This window comes from Procambarus clarkii, chromosome 67, assembly GCF_040958095.1.
Source record: "Procambarus clarkii isolate CNS0578487 chromosome 67, FALCON_Pclarkii_2.0, whole genome shotgun sequence".
In the NCBI taxonomy this organism is placed as follows: Eukaryota; Metazoa; Arthropoda; class Malacostraca; order Decapoda; family Cambaridae; genus Procambarus; species Procambarus clarkii.
The window spans coordinates 18,835,354-18,852,913 of record NC_091216.1 but is presented as its reverse complement, the minus strand read 5'-3'; the positions used below and the strand labels follow the sequence as shown (position 1 = coordinate 18,852,913).

At 39.2% G+C, this 17,560-nt stretch overlaps 1 protein-coding gene across 29 annotated transcripts in view; it reads left to right on the top strand.

The window, feature by feature from the left end:
* The window catches only part of LOC138349700 (low-density lipoprotein receptor-related protein 2-like), a 381,514-nt gene that overhangs the window by 191,950 nt on the left and 172,004 nt on the right, over positions 1 to 17,560 (top strand). For 28 of the 29 annotated variants that reach the window (XM_069310661.1, XM_069310640.1, XM_069310638.1 and 25 more), the window contains exons 2-5: positions 7,692 to 7,896; positions 10,831 to 10,993; positions 13,543 to 13,706; positions 13,987 to 14,109. In XM_069310661.1, the coding sequence (XP_069166762.1) occupies positions 7,692 to 7,896; positions 10,831 to 10,993; positions 13,543 to 13,706; positions 13,987 to 14,109 (655 nt within the window). The remainder of the gene's footprint in view (positions 1 to 7,691; positions 7,897 to 10,830; positions 10,994 to 13,542; positions 13,707 to 13,986; positions 14,110 to 17,560) is intronic. The other variant, XM_069310662.1, reaches the window with a different exon arrangement.

The window sequence follows — 17,560 nt, the reverse complement described above, 5'->3', positions numbered from 1 at the left end:
TAAATGTTAGATGTACCTGGTCTGGGATTAGCACTGTAGTCCTGTTGAACCATAGTGTTCCTCCTCTCCGGTTTGACTTACTGTTGGGCAGTTAACTATGATTTCTTTACCTAATTTAAAGGGCAGATGAATGTTCATATGGCGCCTGTCAATCGATCGTTGTTACGGCGTCAGATAAATCATCTGATCCCTTCATTTTCATGTACTTTTATATCATATATTTCTCCTGATATTACATTCCCGAGTACTTCCGCTACCGCTTCAGCAACCATATGGGGTCCCACAAGGCTTGGCCCTGTGACCGCTACTGTTTCTAATTTATGTGAAGGAGTGAGTTCCTATATGTCAATGTTTGCAGATGACACAATGCTGACGAGGAAGTAACAACAGAGGAGGACCAAAAAGTTACAGCAGCAGCAGCTTGACAAACTCCAAGAGTGGGCAAATGGTTGCTGGAATTCAACCCCAATTAGTGTTATGTCAGTGAAGATGGGAAAGGGAGAAAGGAGACATGTAGATAGACAACTGTAGGAATTGGAAAGAAAGATTTGGAAGTGGATAAAACTCGAACACTAACACTAAAGGCAAACACAAACAGGATAACATTGGCAGCATATGGGACACTGACAAACACTAGAACATTGTCTAGAAAACCTGAATCAGGACTTTTAAGGCAGTCTACACAATCTTTGTTAAACTAGTACTGGAATATGCAGCACCGGCCTGGGATCCTCGCACATTGTAAAGCATAAAACCAAAATTAAAAAAGTAGAGAGGTTTGTCACAAGGTTAGTACCACAGTAAGAGAGTTAGGCTATGAGGCCACGCTAATGCAGCTAGATCTTGCATCCTTAAAGCACAGATGAAACAGGGAATATGATCACAACAACAAGATGTGAGGGGAACAAGCAAAATGGACAAGGACAACTTCTTTAAATTGAGAGAAAGTCGGACAAGTGGACATAAAGTGGAAGCTGGAAAAACAAGTTGAAGTAATGTAAGGAAACACTCGCGCCCTCTACAGGTACTCAACAAATGTCTAACTGGAATGCACCTAGAGAAGTGGTGGAAGCCACCACCATCCACAACTTTAAGTACAGACTCATACAAGAAGCACAACTTGTCACAAGAATTTACAGCGTTGCGATTCGGACAGAGGTCGTCAGCGAAGCACTGTTCCATAAATTTACGAACGTCATCAGTTGTGATTCGTATGTAAACCGTTTTTCATTCATTGGTTTCATTTTCATTCGGGTGGGTTAACAAGCATTTGAACTTCATTGATGAGGACGGGTTGAAGAGGCGAGAGCGTCGCTGTACCGACCAGTCCAAATGGGTGGGACCTCGAGCCTCAGAATAGTTCGTTATACAGTATAGCAATAGGTACAGCATGGCTGTTAGGTGGGCATAAAAAGCTAGACCTCATTATCCCCGTTGTCAATGATAGTTAAGTACTACCAAGTACTGCCACCACCACCGTCACGTAATGGGCAGTGTGGGGGTGTGTGGGTGGTGTTTTTTTTTTGTGGGGGCAGGGATATTCCTGCGCGGGCCCTAAGCCTCTGGGTGGCGCACTAAGTGGTACTTGTTTCAGTTTTACTTTGGCGGAGTATGAGTATTTATGACTCGTGTGGTTGCTTCAGTAAGATTATGCCCCGTGTGTTTAACAACTTCTGCTCTGTTGAATGTAAGTTGAAATCTTAATGGGTTTGTAACTGTGCACTGTGTTAGATAATGTTCCAGTGGTCTGTTGGGCATTTCTCCACAGTGCTGACATTTCCTCTCATCTTCCGGAACCTGTAAGCCTATTTCCCAAGCACATGGATATCCAAGCCTGATGCGATGTAAGCATACTTCATACTTCTGTTGCTCTACTGCTCCCTTTCATCAAAATAAGTGCATCGTAGTTGGTTGAATTCTTGTACCAACCTGCAGATCCTGATGTTGCAACTGCTGTGTTGTGGTCACTGTACATCTTTTGCATTGCTCTGTTTATAATTACTTTCTTAATCTGTGATAAACTCTGTGGTATGTAAATGTCTACATTTTCTCTTAGTTGCAAGTTTTGCAGCTTGGTCTGCAATGTCATTTCCTATTATTCCCACACGACTTGGCACCCAGTTGATAAGTTCCCGACGGCCTTGACGTTTGAGTGTTTGCAGTAATGATGGCATTTGTGATCAGATGGATGTTATCACGCATGTGTTCTTGTTGCAAGGTTTCAATGGCGGTTCTCGAATCTGTATGTGTATGTTGTCGGTGTGTGGGTGGGAGTGTGATGGGCGGTGTGTGGGTGAGAGGGTGGTCGTCGTGTGATGGGCGGTGTGTGGGTGGGAGGGTGGGCGGTGTGTGGGGGGAAGGGTGATCGTCGCGTGATGGGCGGTGTGTGGGTGAGAGGGTGGTCGTCGCGTGATGGGTGGTGTGTGGGTGGGAGGGTGGTCGTCGCGTGATGGGCGATGTGTGGGTGGGAGGGTGGTCGTCGCGTGGTGGGCGGTGTGTGGGGGGAAGGGTGATCGTCGCGTGATGGGCGGTGTGTGGGTGGTAGCGGTGGTCGTGGACTACGGGCGTACTCAAGACCCACATCATGTGCAAGCCATAATTTTGTGGTGAGGAAGGAGGCGTGGGAAGAGGTGGCGGGTCGGGCCCAGTAAGCACACTTAAGCCATGTGCGGCGCCGACCCACCACCAACTTACCTCATCTAACTTTTACTTGGTTATTGGCCTTTATGGTCCACTCGTGAGCCTCTCCTAAGTGCCACATTCATCTCTGGATCCTCAATAAATTGTCACTTTGTGTTCAGTTAAGACCGACAATCCCGGGAACGCAGTGTAGACGCACAAACACCACTTGATTTTCCGTTATCATGCTCGCTTATCCAGCAGGTACTTGATATATGAATGAGTTTGGGTAGATATAAATAGGAGCTGCCTCGTATGAGCCAATACGCCTCCTGCAGTTCTTGTTCTTAACAAAGCATCAGCTAATCATCTGGAAAGTGTTGACATCAAAGACGAGTAATTATGTTCCACTCTATAATAATTATAACTTTTGAGTGTAGCACAGGCGGCAAGATCTTGGGGGGGGGGGGGATTCTGGTTATCTTTGTGGGGATTTAAGTAATTCTGCGAACCTGTATTTGTTATATTAGTTATATCGATCACATGAGGAGGGTGAATAAAGCCTAAGCTACTCGATCCTTTTGGGGTGTATACTAATATCTCAATAAACTTATTTTGAATTTGATTAGTCACATGTGATCGTAGTCCAAATCGTGTCATTCGTCTGAGTAAAAAAAAATACTACTATAAATAACTTATGTGATAAAAATCTTAGTTGAAATATTTTGCTTATTAAAAAATATTTCATATTGGTGTCCATTGTTTGAAAGACGTATAATGCATAAAATGATCATTTTAAATACGACTGGGTAGAGTTGGCTGTCCAAATTTAATTTTTTTTTTAAATTTTGCCCCGAGGGGCGAGTTTATTGGGCCAGTATGACGTCAAGTACGAATAATAATGATAGGGTTTCCAGTCTGTGCGTGATGTGTCCAGTCTGTGCGTGATGGGTCCAGTCTGTGCGTGATGTGTCCAGTCTATACATGATGTGTCAGGTTGTCTAGCCTTACGTATGTATCACATGGAACTAGAATAACTTGGTACAAACGCATGGTGCCAGATTCATGTGGGCTATGAACGACTTGAAACATTAATTCCAATCTTAGTCGCATAGAAGACGTTATAGTTACAATCCCTTTGGTGCAGTGGTGGCATGCTAAGCTCCCGCCTCGCAAGCGATATTCGCGTGGGTTCGAGCCCTGGGAAGGAAGAAACTACTAGTTACGATCCCTAACGCTTCACCCTACAGGCATTGAGAACCTTTTCCAGGAAAAGCTGGTCTACCTTTCGTTGGTTCAGGAGTCATTGTTGAGTAAGTGACCATGGTGGCGGTGCGCGCACCGCCACCAAGAGGAAATGCGGGAAAAAATATGAAGGTCATCAATGTCTTAACAAACAGAACCCAGCGTTTAATAGTCAACAAAGTAAAATCCGGACCATCAGCCGTGAAGAGCCGAGTCCCACAGGGTACTGTGCTTGCTCCAGTACTTTTTCTCATCCTCATATCGAGCATAGACACAAAGTATAGTACCGTATCATCATTTGCAGATGACAAGGATTTTTTAGGAGTTGACAACATAGTGGACACAGCAACCCTCTAATCTGATGTAAATCAGGTCTTTCAATTTGCCACATAATAATAATTTAGTGTAGATAAATTCCAGTTTCTGTGCTATGGCAAAAATGAAAATATTTAAACGGAAACCATATATAAAATGCAGTAATATCAGAATGGAACGAAAGAGCAATGAAAATTATTTGTTGGTGTTCTGTTGGAAGATCTTACCTCTATAGAAAACAATAAAGTTGCTGTCACAACTGCAAGAAAATGACAGGTTGCATAACAAGAATATAACTTGTTTTGTTTTTGTTTATTAACACATGTAGGTACATCTGCATGTGTGCAGCTGCCCTCGACTATATGAAGGGGCGTACGGTGTGTCAAAAAGCTAGCTACGTGGTGGTAAAAATCCCCATCACACAGGATGGCTAGTCATACAGGACCATATGTTCAGTAGCCTGCACTAGCAAATTTTGGGTGCAATATGAGGATATTTTCAAGATCACGAGAGTGAATAAATTAATTGCAATGCTCCAGGTACCACATGCCAACGGGTCTGAATGGTCTGATAACTGGGCATTCGGTGATGTAGAGTGGGAGATCATGCCGCAGTTCCTGCTCACAGAGTTTACACCTGGAGTGCTCAGGATTGGGTGATCCGTCACCTGTAGCCACCTGCCACAGGTAACGGTAACCCAACCTGATCCTGGCAACCACTGTGTCGCACAGTCTGGTCGACGTTTTGTGCTGCCCATAGATATAGGCTGAGTGACTTTTTTTTTTTTTTTATTAAAATATGAGGTACATCTGCATTAGTGCAGCTACCCTAGACTATATGAAGTGGAGTACAGTGTATCAAAAAAGCTAACTAGGTGACGCTAAAAAATCCCCATCACACAGGATGGTTAGTCATACAGAGGCATGTGATAAGCGGTCTGCACTGGCAGACTCTGGATGCATTTTGAGAATATCAACAACACAAGATTGAATAAGGTAGCAGTGGTAATACGTCCCCATCTCGCAGGATGGTTAGTCATACAGAGCCATGTGTTTAATAGCCTGCACAGGCAAATTTTGGGTATGCTGTGTGGATATAGGCTTTTTTTTTTTTTTTTATTAAGTTATGAGGTACATCTGCATTAGTGCAGCTACCCTAGACTATATGAAGTGGAGTACAGTGTGTCAAAAAAAAAGCTAACTAGGTGATGCTATAAAATCCCCATCACACAGGATGGTTAGTCATACAGAGACATGTGATAGGCGGTCTGCACTGGCAGACTCCGGATGCATTTTGAGGATATCAACAACACAAGATTGAATAAGGTAGCAGTGGTAATACAAGTCCCCATCTCGCAGGATGGTTAGTCATACAGGGCCATGTGTTTAATAGCCTGCACTGGCAAATTTTGGGTATACTGTGAGGATATCTTCAAGAATACGAGAGTGAATAAAGAAATTGCAAAGCTCCAGGTACCTCATGCCAACTGGTCTGAAAGGTCTAATAACTGGGCATTCAGTGATGTAGTGCGGGAGATCATGCCGTAGTTCCTGCTCACAGAGTTTGCAACTGGAGTGCTCAGGATTGGGAGACCCGTCACCTGCAGCCACCTGCCACAGGTAACGGTAACCCAACCTGATCCTTGCAACCACTGTGTCGCACAGTCTAGTGGACGTTTTGTGCTGTCCATAGATGTAGGTTTCAGATCTGAACAAATCATAGCTTTTTATACTAGTACTTTCAGGTCGTTGGGAGTCAGTAAGTTCTTTCCTATCAGATCTGAATGTTTGGACCAATACAGTTTTGACAGCAGAGATGGGGATACCGGATATAGGCTTGCATGAAGATACATATCAGAAACTCTATGGAACAAACATACCCGATTTTATTTAACCTGCTGGATGGGGTTCTGAGAGTTGTTCTACTCCCAAAGCCCGGCCCTAGTCCAGGCTTGACTTGTGAGAGCTTGGTCCAACAGGCTGTTGCTTGGAGCGACCCGCAGGCCCACATATCCACCACAGCCAGGTTGGTCCGGCACTTCTTGAATAAAATTATCTAGTGTTCTCTTGAAGATGTCCACGGTTGTTTCGGCAATATTTCTTATGCTCGCTGGGAGGACGTTGAACAACCGTGGACCTCTAATATTTTTATAGTGTTCTCTGATTGTGCCTATGACACCCCTGCTCTTCACTGGTTCTATTCTGCATTTTCTTCCATATCGTTCATTCCAGTATGTTGTCATTTTACTGTGTACATTTGAGACCTGGCCTTCCAGTATTTTCCACGTATATATTATTTGATATCTCTCGCGTCTCCTTTCTAGTGAGTACATTTAGAGAGCTTTGACACGATTCCAATAATTTAGGTGTTTTAACGCGTCTATGTATGCCGTATATGTTCTCTGTATTCCCTCTATTTCAGCAATCTCTCCTGCTCTGAAGGAGGGAGGAGGGGGGGGGGAGAGTACCGAGCAGTACTCCAGACGGGACAGCAAAAAGTGCTTTGAATAGTACTACCATTGTGATGGGATTTAACTTTATGAAAGTCACAGGAGGGCTTCATAAAGGTGGTATTTCTTAAAGTTTAGCTAGGGCTAGCTTAAGACACTCCCATGTCCCTCGTGTGTCATGTGTGAAACATGGTGAGGCCGGCAAACCCCAAGCATCTGGTCTTTTACTTCAGACTCACACGCACACAATTTTATGGCGATAGCTATTTCTCGTTTGAAAATGGAGGTTCAAAACCTTTTGTTTATTTTGTTTTCAACATGTTTTATCAATGATCCAGCTTAAAGAAACAAGTAATTTTCTGTCTGTAAATGTATAAGAATTGCAAAAATAAAATGTAATTGAGAAGCCGTGAATGTAAAGACTGTTCAATTTCAAAATCAAACTGGGAAAAATTATCAAGGCAAATTATAGGACCTTCAACAAGCCAAGTTCAAGTACAGTTTTGTGTGTGTTTGGGACATCTGTTGGTAAGGGGAACGGCACTTAAACTAGTTGTTTCCGTAAGTCTTAAGCGATTTCTAAAGCTTTATTCCTTACTATACAAACAAATTATGTACAAACTATTTACATTTTCTCCCATGGATTAAGAAGCACTAAACAATCGTTATTGTTGTAAAGTATTGGGAAAGAAAACAAATTCTGCTTCAATGGGATTACTGTACCGCCTTCTTAGGATTTTATTCTTATTGTATAGAACATAAACTCACTTTGTTATTTATGTGTGTGAAAATAAGACACTCAGTTTACCAGTTCACAGCAGTGGGACCAGGGTTATGGCAGTAAAGAGTAGTGAAGTTCAGGCAATTACCTTTTTGGTACTATCTTGGATTGTCAAAACTGGAAATGCCTTACTGGTACAGTACTTGAGGTTTGAATATTTATCTGCACTTAGGTACATAAACCCTAATAGATTAGGATGAACGGGGTAGTGGAGCACCCAGGATCGCTACTAGTTATACAATACACAACTTAACGTTAATGATTTCTTGTTTCCTATTACAGAACGACGAGGACTTAACATTTGACGACGAAGGTGTGGTGCGGACCCGGCCCAAGGTTGAGGTTGCCCCAGTGGCGGCCCCCTTGCAGGACTCCTCGACTACTTCCACCCACAAGCGCATCCGAAGACAGCATAATATACCATATTCGTATGACGATGAGGATGCTGAGGGCTCGGCCATCGAAGGCTCCGGTACAGAGCAACAACGTAAGTGAAATTTGTAATTTGTACAATCATATATAGGAACGTACAGTACTTCTAATATATATAAAATCCTAGGGGTTACTAAAATAGTTTTTGAATTTCATATTTCACACGTTTTGCAAATTATGCACAGTTTTAATTTAATATAACGAGACCTAAACAAATCAAACCTAGTTTGATAACTATAGAAATAAAAAAATAAGTAGTGTACCACATCATATTGTTTGGATGTGTGATAATGGTATGATAGACACAATACTTAGGAGCTACAAGCATTTTGCCCCAAGAATGTTACACACACATGCTGTGCTTACTATATTAACCTGCAATGTTAAATGGGATTCTTGTATTGTGATTTGTGGATTTGTACTCACTAAATTTGTGCGCACCTTGAGGGACTTGAAGTAGAGGAGGGTAGAAATAGCTTAATCTACTCTATCCCTTTGAGATGTATTTTATTGTCTCAGTAACATACTTGAACTAAACCTAGCCTAATCTAACATAACGTTAACCAAACATAACCATGGATAAAGAGTAGATAATATAACTAATTGCATGGTGGTTTTAAAGTGATTGCCTCAGGGAAGGATACATACCCCTGAGGAGAGGTTGCTCGTCTAGAGTGAATGTCTGTAATTACCCAAGTGTAGTTACAGGATGAAAGCTATGCTCAGTGTCCCATTTATCCTGTGCTCTTTGTCATATGTCGCTTTGAAACTATACAGACGGTTTTGGCCTCCACCACCTTCTCACTTAACTTGTTCCAACTATCAAATTTATTAAATTTTTCAGTACTTTTGTTTCCTTAGCTTGAATCTGTGACCTCTAGTTCTTGAAGTTGAAGGTTTCAAGAATTCTGCCTTGTCAATTTTGTTGATTCCTATTACTGTTTTGTATGTAGTGATCATATTGCCTCTTTCTATGGTATACATAATACCTCTAGCCTTTCCTCGTAGCTCTCTTTTTTTTCAGTTCTAGAATAATTTTGTAGCATATTTATGCACGTTTCCTAGCTTATTGTCCTTCATAAGATATGGGCACCATACAACCACTTCATATAACAATTTTGAGCTCATTAAAGTCTTGAACAGTTTCTTTAATAATTCACCATCCATGTAATTGATTCTTTAGTTAGAAAGCTTAACAGATGGTCCTTGCACAGTGTCCTTTGTGTTTCTCTGGTGAGTCTACTATACAGAACCACGCCTAGGTCTCTCTTTGTTAGTTCTTTAATGCCTTTCTACATAATTTGTTGGTTGTATGGCACCAGTTTCCTACTATTCTACAGCTGTGTATGTAATTACCTAAGTGAGTGTAATTACCTAAGTGTAGTTACAGGATGAGAGCTAAGCTCGTGGTGTCCCGTCTTCCCAGTACTCTTTATCGGATAATGCTTTGAAACTACTGACGGTTTTGGCCTCTTCCACTTTCTAACTTAGCTTGTTCCAACCGTCTACCACTCTGTTTGCAAAAGAAAATTTTTGCCCCGAAATCATTTTTTTCCCATTTTTCGAAATCTCTTATTTTTTTGGCACCTTTGTTTCCTTAGCTTCAATCTGTGTCCCTTGTTCATGATGTTTTTGATTTAAGGAATTCCTCCTTGTCAATTTGGTCAATTCCTGGTAGAATTTTGTATGTGGTGATGATATTGCCTGTTTTTCTTCTATCTTCTAGTTTTGGCATGTTTAATGTCTGTAGTCTCTCCTCGTAACTCTTGTTTTTCAGTTCAGAAGCCAATTTGTAGCATGCCGTGCACCTTTTTCAGTTTCTTTGTGCTTCTTGAGATTTGGGCACCATACAACTGCTGCATATTCCAGTTTTGGTCTGACAAAAGTCGTGAACAGTTACTTTAGTATTTCACCATCCATATAATTAAAAGCAAGTCTGAAGTTGGAAGGCGATGCATACGCTCCTCTCACAATGTTCTTTGTGTTTCTCTGACGACAGCTTACTATCCAAAACCACCCCTAGGTTTCATTCTTTATTAGAATTCTGTAATTCCTGTCCACATAATTTGTAAGTTGTGTGTGGTCTATTTTCTCCGATTCCACATTCATTACCTTATGGTTACCTTGGGATGATTTCGGGGCTCAACGTCCCTGGAGCCCGGTCCTCAACCAGGTCTCCTCGTTGCTGGACTGGTCAACCAGGCTGTTGGATGTGGCTGCTCGCAGCCTGACGTATGAATCACAGCCTGGTTGATCAGGTATCCATTTGAAGTGTTTATCAAGTTCTCTCTTGAACACAGTGAGGGGTTGGCCAGTTATGCCCCTTACTTGTAGTGGAAGCATGTTGAACATGACATTTATTCAAATTAAATTCCATTTGCCGGTTGACGCTCCAAGTACTTAAACAGCGGTGCCCAGGTCGACTTCAAGGGTTGCTCTATTTACATCTAGGAAGCCCCAAAATGCAAGTCTACCATCTAGGAAGCCCCAAAATGCAAGTCTACCATGAGAACATGCATTTTGCCTGTAATATCAAATTAGTAATATAATGAAGAAATGATAAGGCTCTATGGGCTTGGGCCCCAGAACATTTTATCTCCGACGAATTCACAAAAGGGTTCAGGCAGTAAGTGCAGACGCTGACCTGCATATGATAGACCCCACGGCCACCTATCACCACGTAAAGTTTTATGAGGCCATGCAACGTGTAATATCATTTTGTATGTCTTGAGCAGACGTACAGAATGACAAGTTCATTGTAGGTGCAATTGTAGTGACCCAAAGCCTTGAAGGAGAGAATAAATAGTACTGTATTCAGAGAAGACTTTTAAATTCTATCTGAACACATGTTGAGTATTTTCTTCTATCACACTTTTTTATTATTTATACAGTATGAGTTATGTTTTTATTCAGTATATATATACTGTATATATAATGTGTGTACACTCCAAAATGTGTAATGTTTTAATTTTTGTTTTTTTGTTTACAGACATCTATCGGGTAAAGATGCAAGTGCTTAGACCCTGGAGTCTTCAGTACGCTGATAAAACAAGTGCTACATATACTACCTTGCAAAGGAATATTAGAAGTGCTATGGAAGTTATTCTCAGGGCAGTTCATGGACAGACTGATGTAAAAGTTGTAGATATGAGGTAAGCATTGATTTACACTTTTATTTAAGACTTTTTTTTTTTCCTCATCCATTCTCTCACACATGCACCAACTTCCCACCTTCATATTCCCTCCCCAAATCATCTCGTGCAGCAACCAAAACCAACTTGTACTGCTTAATCCACTCTCTAATAATGTTTCCTCTTCCCCTAAGCCCCAGACCCACAAACACACTCTTTTCCACTCCTATTGCAGATCTCTGCCAGAGATCAATGCAAAAACACTCCTTCAACTGCAAACACATTCCCTCCACTCCCTCAAAGCTACTACGAGAGCCACCAAAATTGAAGCAGTATAGACAAAGCCTTAAAGTCTGTTACACTAATACAGATGGAGTGTCAAGCAGGGCTGAACTGAAGGAGAGAGTTAGGGAGCTGAATCTCTCATAGTAAAAATTTGGGAAACAATTACAAATGCAATATTTCCTGAAGGTAAATTAGGTTGGGTGGGTTGCCTGCTTTATGACGATTATGGTTAGGCAAAGCCTGCTGCAGTTCTTATGCATTGGTAATCGAGAGAGCGAGTTAATCACACAGCAGGAAAAGAAAGGACAAAAAGGGGAGGTGGGAAGTGGCACTGCTGATAAGAAGAAATATTAAGTTTAAGGTATTAATCTTGGAGGGGCAAATAGTTACCAGAAGAGTTTGTTGAGGGAAATTGAACAAAATTTTTGGGCAACCTTCAGGATCATAGACAAAGAGGCCCTCAGAAGAGTGTCCACACAGCCCTCTCTCTAGTTTTACTACATTGTACAAAATACAAAGTCCTAACCTTATTAGAAATGTATGAACCCAAGCAACCCACCTAACCTAACTGACCTATGCATAGAAAATGTAGAGTACTTCTCAAAATACTTTGTATTTTGTACGCTGGGGACCATAAAGTACTAAGTGAGATATTTTACTTGTGAGGCCAGGTTGGTATACAAGCTTCATAAAACTATTATACAGTTCTGGTCTGAGGTCCTGTCAGTACCAGGGTTTATTCAGCGTTTAAGTGACTACTTACAAAACTGGTACAGGTATTTCTTTCTACAATCATATTGACTTTGTTTACATACTGTATATTAAACAGTTTGAGCTCCGAAGCACTATGAGGTTGTTTATAACAAGAATACAGTTCTACTCCCTCATCAAAGGCCAAATGTTCATATCATGCAGCTGCCAAACCCTTGGTTCATAAATGAAAAAATGGTATTACAAGACTCACAACTCAACCTGTCCTCAGACCAAGTCCATTCCATCCAGTGGTCAATCCCAAAGACACGAGCATCAGTTTCATCATTCATCAACATGCTGTTCACTCAAAATAGGAATTTTCTCAAATACTGTATAAATTAATAGAGTATATTAATTAATATATTCATATATTATATATATATATATTACCATACTGTGCATATTTAGGCATTGGATAGGTTAGGTTTTTAAGTTCTGTTGGTGTTTGTTTAAGTAGTACGTGGGTGAAGCAGTTACAGCATTGTGGTTCAACAAAAGTTGTTTGCGAAGCACTTGTTTGAGAAGTGTTCGAACGTCATCAGTTGAGTCGTGTGTGAACCGTTTTTTATTCATAAACTGGGGGTTTGGTGGGTGCATGGAATGATCTTTGACCTTTATTTATGAGGACAGGCTGCATAACTGATGACGTTTTAATATTTATCGAAGAGTATTTTGCTGATGACCACTGTTCGAATCACAACTCTGTAAGTGCTTCACTCATATACTAAAAATACAATTCGTTATCATCAACAAACACCAATTGCACGTTAATGACTAGTTAGATTGTTTTGGGAGTTTTATTTTCTATGTTGTGGTTACTTTGCTGTTGTCAGTTTTGTTTGCTCTACTTTTCTGGTGTCCCTTCCTTGGTCTGAGTGATCTAGTATCATCAGTTTCCTGCACCTCTATAGAGGAGGCCAGGTTTCCAGATTTGGGCATCTGGTCCTCTGTAGGCTTACAATGACTTGCAAGGTCCTGGTGTGATTCCAATTGACTGGAGCTATCCAAGTTGCAAGCAGTAGGGCTCCACCATAAGAGCCCTCCCAGAAAAGAAAGTTGACAAGAAACATCAAATTGGTGATTCAGCTTAGAATAAAACTTGACCTTGTTTGGGAGTGTAGAAAAGGAAATGGTATGTGATTGGGAGATATAAGAAAAATTAAAAATCATTTGATGGTCATTAAAAATCTAAAAGATATGGTTTAACGGAATGCAGACACCATGTGAGAATGATGAGACTAGACTTTTAAAATAGTTATTTTTGTAATGCTAAACAAATAAAAATGTTACAAATATTACAAAATCTATACCACTGAATATTAAAATAGGCATAGTACTGTAATGATTTCCACTGTGAAATTTCAGTTTAATGCTTATAGTCTGAGGTGGTGCCCATTAAACTTGTCCACATAATAGTCTGTCATTAGACTTTGCCTAGACTTGAAGTATTGAAGGAGTTCTCCATAAAGAGAGCCGATAAATTCACAATATGCAGTATGTAATTTTGTAATTAATTATCATGTTTATTTTAGGAAATCGGCATCCAATAATATTATGGTGACAATAGACATCGCAAATGAATGGGCAAGTGACCAGAAAGCATTCATTGAAAGGCTAGTAAAGGATACTGTAGACTCGCAGGTCCTCGGTGCCATCCCAGTTAGCAGCCAAGACTTCATATTCTTCGAGCCTGGAGGTATGCCTTATAGTATAGTTGTGTGTTTTTATATTGTATCCAAATTTTTTCTTAATTTCTGAATTTATTTTAATTTACCTTAATTATGTAAACTTTATATTTTAACTTAATGTTGGCTTTGTTCATAAGTTAGTATTTTGGCATTTGTTTTAATAGTGTTGTTTTTATTTTTTCTGTAGTCTGGTAATTGGCTTCTGTTTGAATAATATCAGCTGTTTTGTTAATATGTGTATTATTGTTGTTGTCTGACATGCTTGTGAGATTTTATTTTTGCTTCAAGCCCCAACCATTCAACCTGAGTGCAGGGCAGACCAGTGGAAGTGTCCGTCTGGTCGGTGTGTTGGGCACTGTGATGGTAACACTGAATGCCTTGATGGCTCTGATGAGTATGGCTGTCAAGTAGGTAAGTTCTGTAGCTCCAGTTTTGTTTCTAGAGTTTTGTTAAGCAGGTAATATGCAATATGCCTTTATGGACTTTAATTTCATCTTTTGTGTATATTAAAAATATTTTTTATTTTACTGTACAGTATTTGCATGCTTTCATAATAAGCCTTAATAAAAACATTATTTTTTAATAAAATACAGTATCAATTATAATAATTTGTCTAAGAATAATAAATTTCTGTACATAGGACTGGCAAGTGTAGGCCTATTTTACCTGCAAAGAAATAGGAACATTATGTTAAAAGGAAAACCTTCATAAACTTACATGTATGCGCTGTATAGCAACTTAGCTAAGAAATTTCCAAATATATGTACTGTACTTCATAACAGAATTCAATAAGTTGCTACAGTGTCAGTTAATAAATGCCATACCTAGTGTGCTGTATTTTAAAGGATATTATATATTTTTGATTGTTTAATATATACACAGTATATCCATAATGGAAGCTATTAGAAAAAAGTTGGTAAAAGATGAATATTAATATATGTGATGCTGTATTGTTGTGTCCGGTTTGATTAATAACAGTGCTGCGTGTCTTTGCGTGATGTTCTACTTATACATGATTCAAAATGATTTTTTTAGCTATTTTTATATACAGTATTTTGGTACTGTACTGTATATTTTCTTATCTTTTAATTGTTACTTTTGATTAGAATTGCTTCCTGATTCCCTACACAATATTTTTGGTAACTCTTGATTGGTGTGATGCCAAATTGATATGCTTGTGTGAGAAATTTCATCTGATTATGAATACGAATATTTGTGTATAATTTGTTGATACACTGTATTGAGCATGAATTACTGAATCCAGCAACACGAGAAAATAATATCTTTACCTTTGTTGTGTGCATGTGTTCCATCCATCTTGAAAACATTTCTCGTAGGACAGTATCCTCTAAATTCATTCAATTGACCAAGGTGAAAGTTTAATTGAACAGTCAAAGGCTGTATTTCAATGTTCTTGTATCATAATTGTGGTCTTCAGCTCTCTATTAATTTGTGGCATTATATATTTTTATCACGGCTTTTAACATCCATCAAAATAATTAGTATTTTTTATTGGCATTTAGTTGACCAGATAAAAATTATGCAGGAGTAAAATGGAAAGTTTGAAGGTGATGAGAAAGTTTGTGTCAGAAATGGTCTTTGTGAGCTGGTGCAAAATATATACTTTGAGGTGGGCACAGAATTCAAGAAACTGGGGTTTGACATGAAATGCTTCAAATAGATGTTTGAAGGTGAGAATCTCTCTGAAGGCGCCGAGATTGAAGGAACGCGTCCTAGGAGAAAGAGGATCTTGTATTGTAGAACTGATCCTGAAGGGAAGGATGGATGAAAAATGTAAGCTACATGCTAAGTGTAAGTTTAATCCAGAGCAAGAAGATGGGTTACAAGCATTCATACCAATGTATGGGCACAAGTACTGGGTGAGCCTACTCTTTGGCCTATTATGTGCGGTCCTTCCAGCTCCATCTCCCAACCTACAAAAGCTAGGAATGTCTGCAAGTAAGGAGTACAATAGACAGCATCAAGCATTTACCCCAAAATCTGTTGCACGGATATACAACAGTGATTATGTTGTACTGTTATGGTTTACCATTTTTAGTACTGTAGTTTTTTATTTCTTGAAATAGCTCGAGTATATTGACTTCTATAACTGTATACATATTATGAGGTAAAAGGAAGATTTCTGATGCTATTGGACAGGGTAGCCTCCTGGTAGTAAATTATATTATTATAATATATTATATAAATTATATTATGTCAGGAGTGGGTTGTAAGGATTTAACTTTCCGTTGTATTTCAGTAAAAAATAAGGGTAATTGCACTGAAATGTTTACACAGCTATGTAAGAAGAAAACAACAGCAAGGGACCAAGTTATTAAGACTTGGAAATGTTCTCATAAGATGGAAATGTTCTCATAAAGCAATAGGGAGGTCTACAAAAACTCAATAAGAGTCTATAAGGTCTTCAAAATGATTCCATGAGGTCTTCAAGATGAAGCCAGAGTGAAAAGCTGATTCTAGTGATGATGGAAGGTTGGAAGTCATTATAGATGAAATGGTAGTAAATGAGGAGGAGGTTAAGAAATGCACAAAAGAATTAGATGTGAGCAAAGTACTATTGTCTTGACGAAATTTCATCAAGGATAGTGAAAAAAACAACCTGTTCTTGCAATTTCGTATAGTCAATATTAACTTATTAAATATGTGCATATGTGACATACTAAACATACTAGTTCACCTTGAAAAGCTTCATAGAAAACACTGACCTTACCTAACCTTCTTAGTATGTTAAGATAAGCATCTTATTGCTTCGTAATTGCAATTATTACTTAACCTATTATAGGTATAGGTTAAGTAATAATTAACCTATTAATAACCTATTATAGGTATAGGTTAAGTAATAATTGTAATTACGAGGAAATAAGATGCTTATCTTAACATACTAAGAAGGTTAGGTAAGGTCGGTGTTTTCCATGAAGCTTTTCAAGGTAAACTAGTATGTTTAGTATGTCACATATGCACGTATTTAATAAGTCAATATTGACTGTAAGAAAGTGCGAGAACGGGTTGGAAAAAAAACAGTGGAGATAACTACAATTGAAGTTTAAAATATAGTATTTCCATATTAAATAGGGAATCCTCTGGAAACCTGGAGGACTAAAAATGTGGTGCCCATTTTCAAGAAAAATGCAGATATGTGTTCTTACCCATTAGGCCTGTGTCACTGACATGTATTAAATGTAAAATACTGGAGATTATCAGAAAGAGGATTTTAGAATATATGGAGATAACCTCCATATATTCCTTATGGAGATTAACTCCATGTGTGTATATTCTCCATATCCATAACATATGTTAAGCCAATCCATTGTGTATGCAGTTTCAGTATGAAACTCATACCTGGTAAAGCACAAGAATAAAATTGAGAAGTTCCAAAGATTTGCCAGAAGACAATTTCCAGAGATTGGAAAAGCTAGCTATGACAACAGATTAATAAAGTTAAATCTAATAACAATAAAGGATAAAGGGACAAGAGGTAATATGATTACAACATATTTGATACTGAGAAGTACAAAGTGAATAGAAATAGCCTGTCAATCATAATTTTGTATACAATCTACAGTACTGTACTCTACCAGCAGAATGAGGGAGCACAGGTGGAAATTAATGAGGCTAATGAGCCTCTAGAGAACTGTAAGGGAACATTTCTATATAATAATTGGTGTACAGTACTAGTATGTCAATAATAGGTATGAATGTACCAGGTGCAATAATTATATGGTGGGGCTCTTGAGCTGGGTATCACTCCCTGTAGGCACAACTAGGTAAGCGCAGGTAGAAAGTACATATGCATTGATGTCAAGGGATGTTATTTTCAGTATGATGTGTCATGCTATTGTGG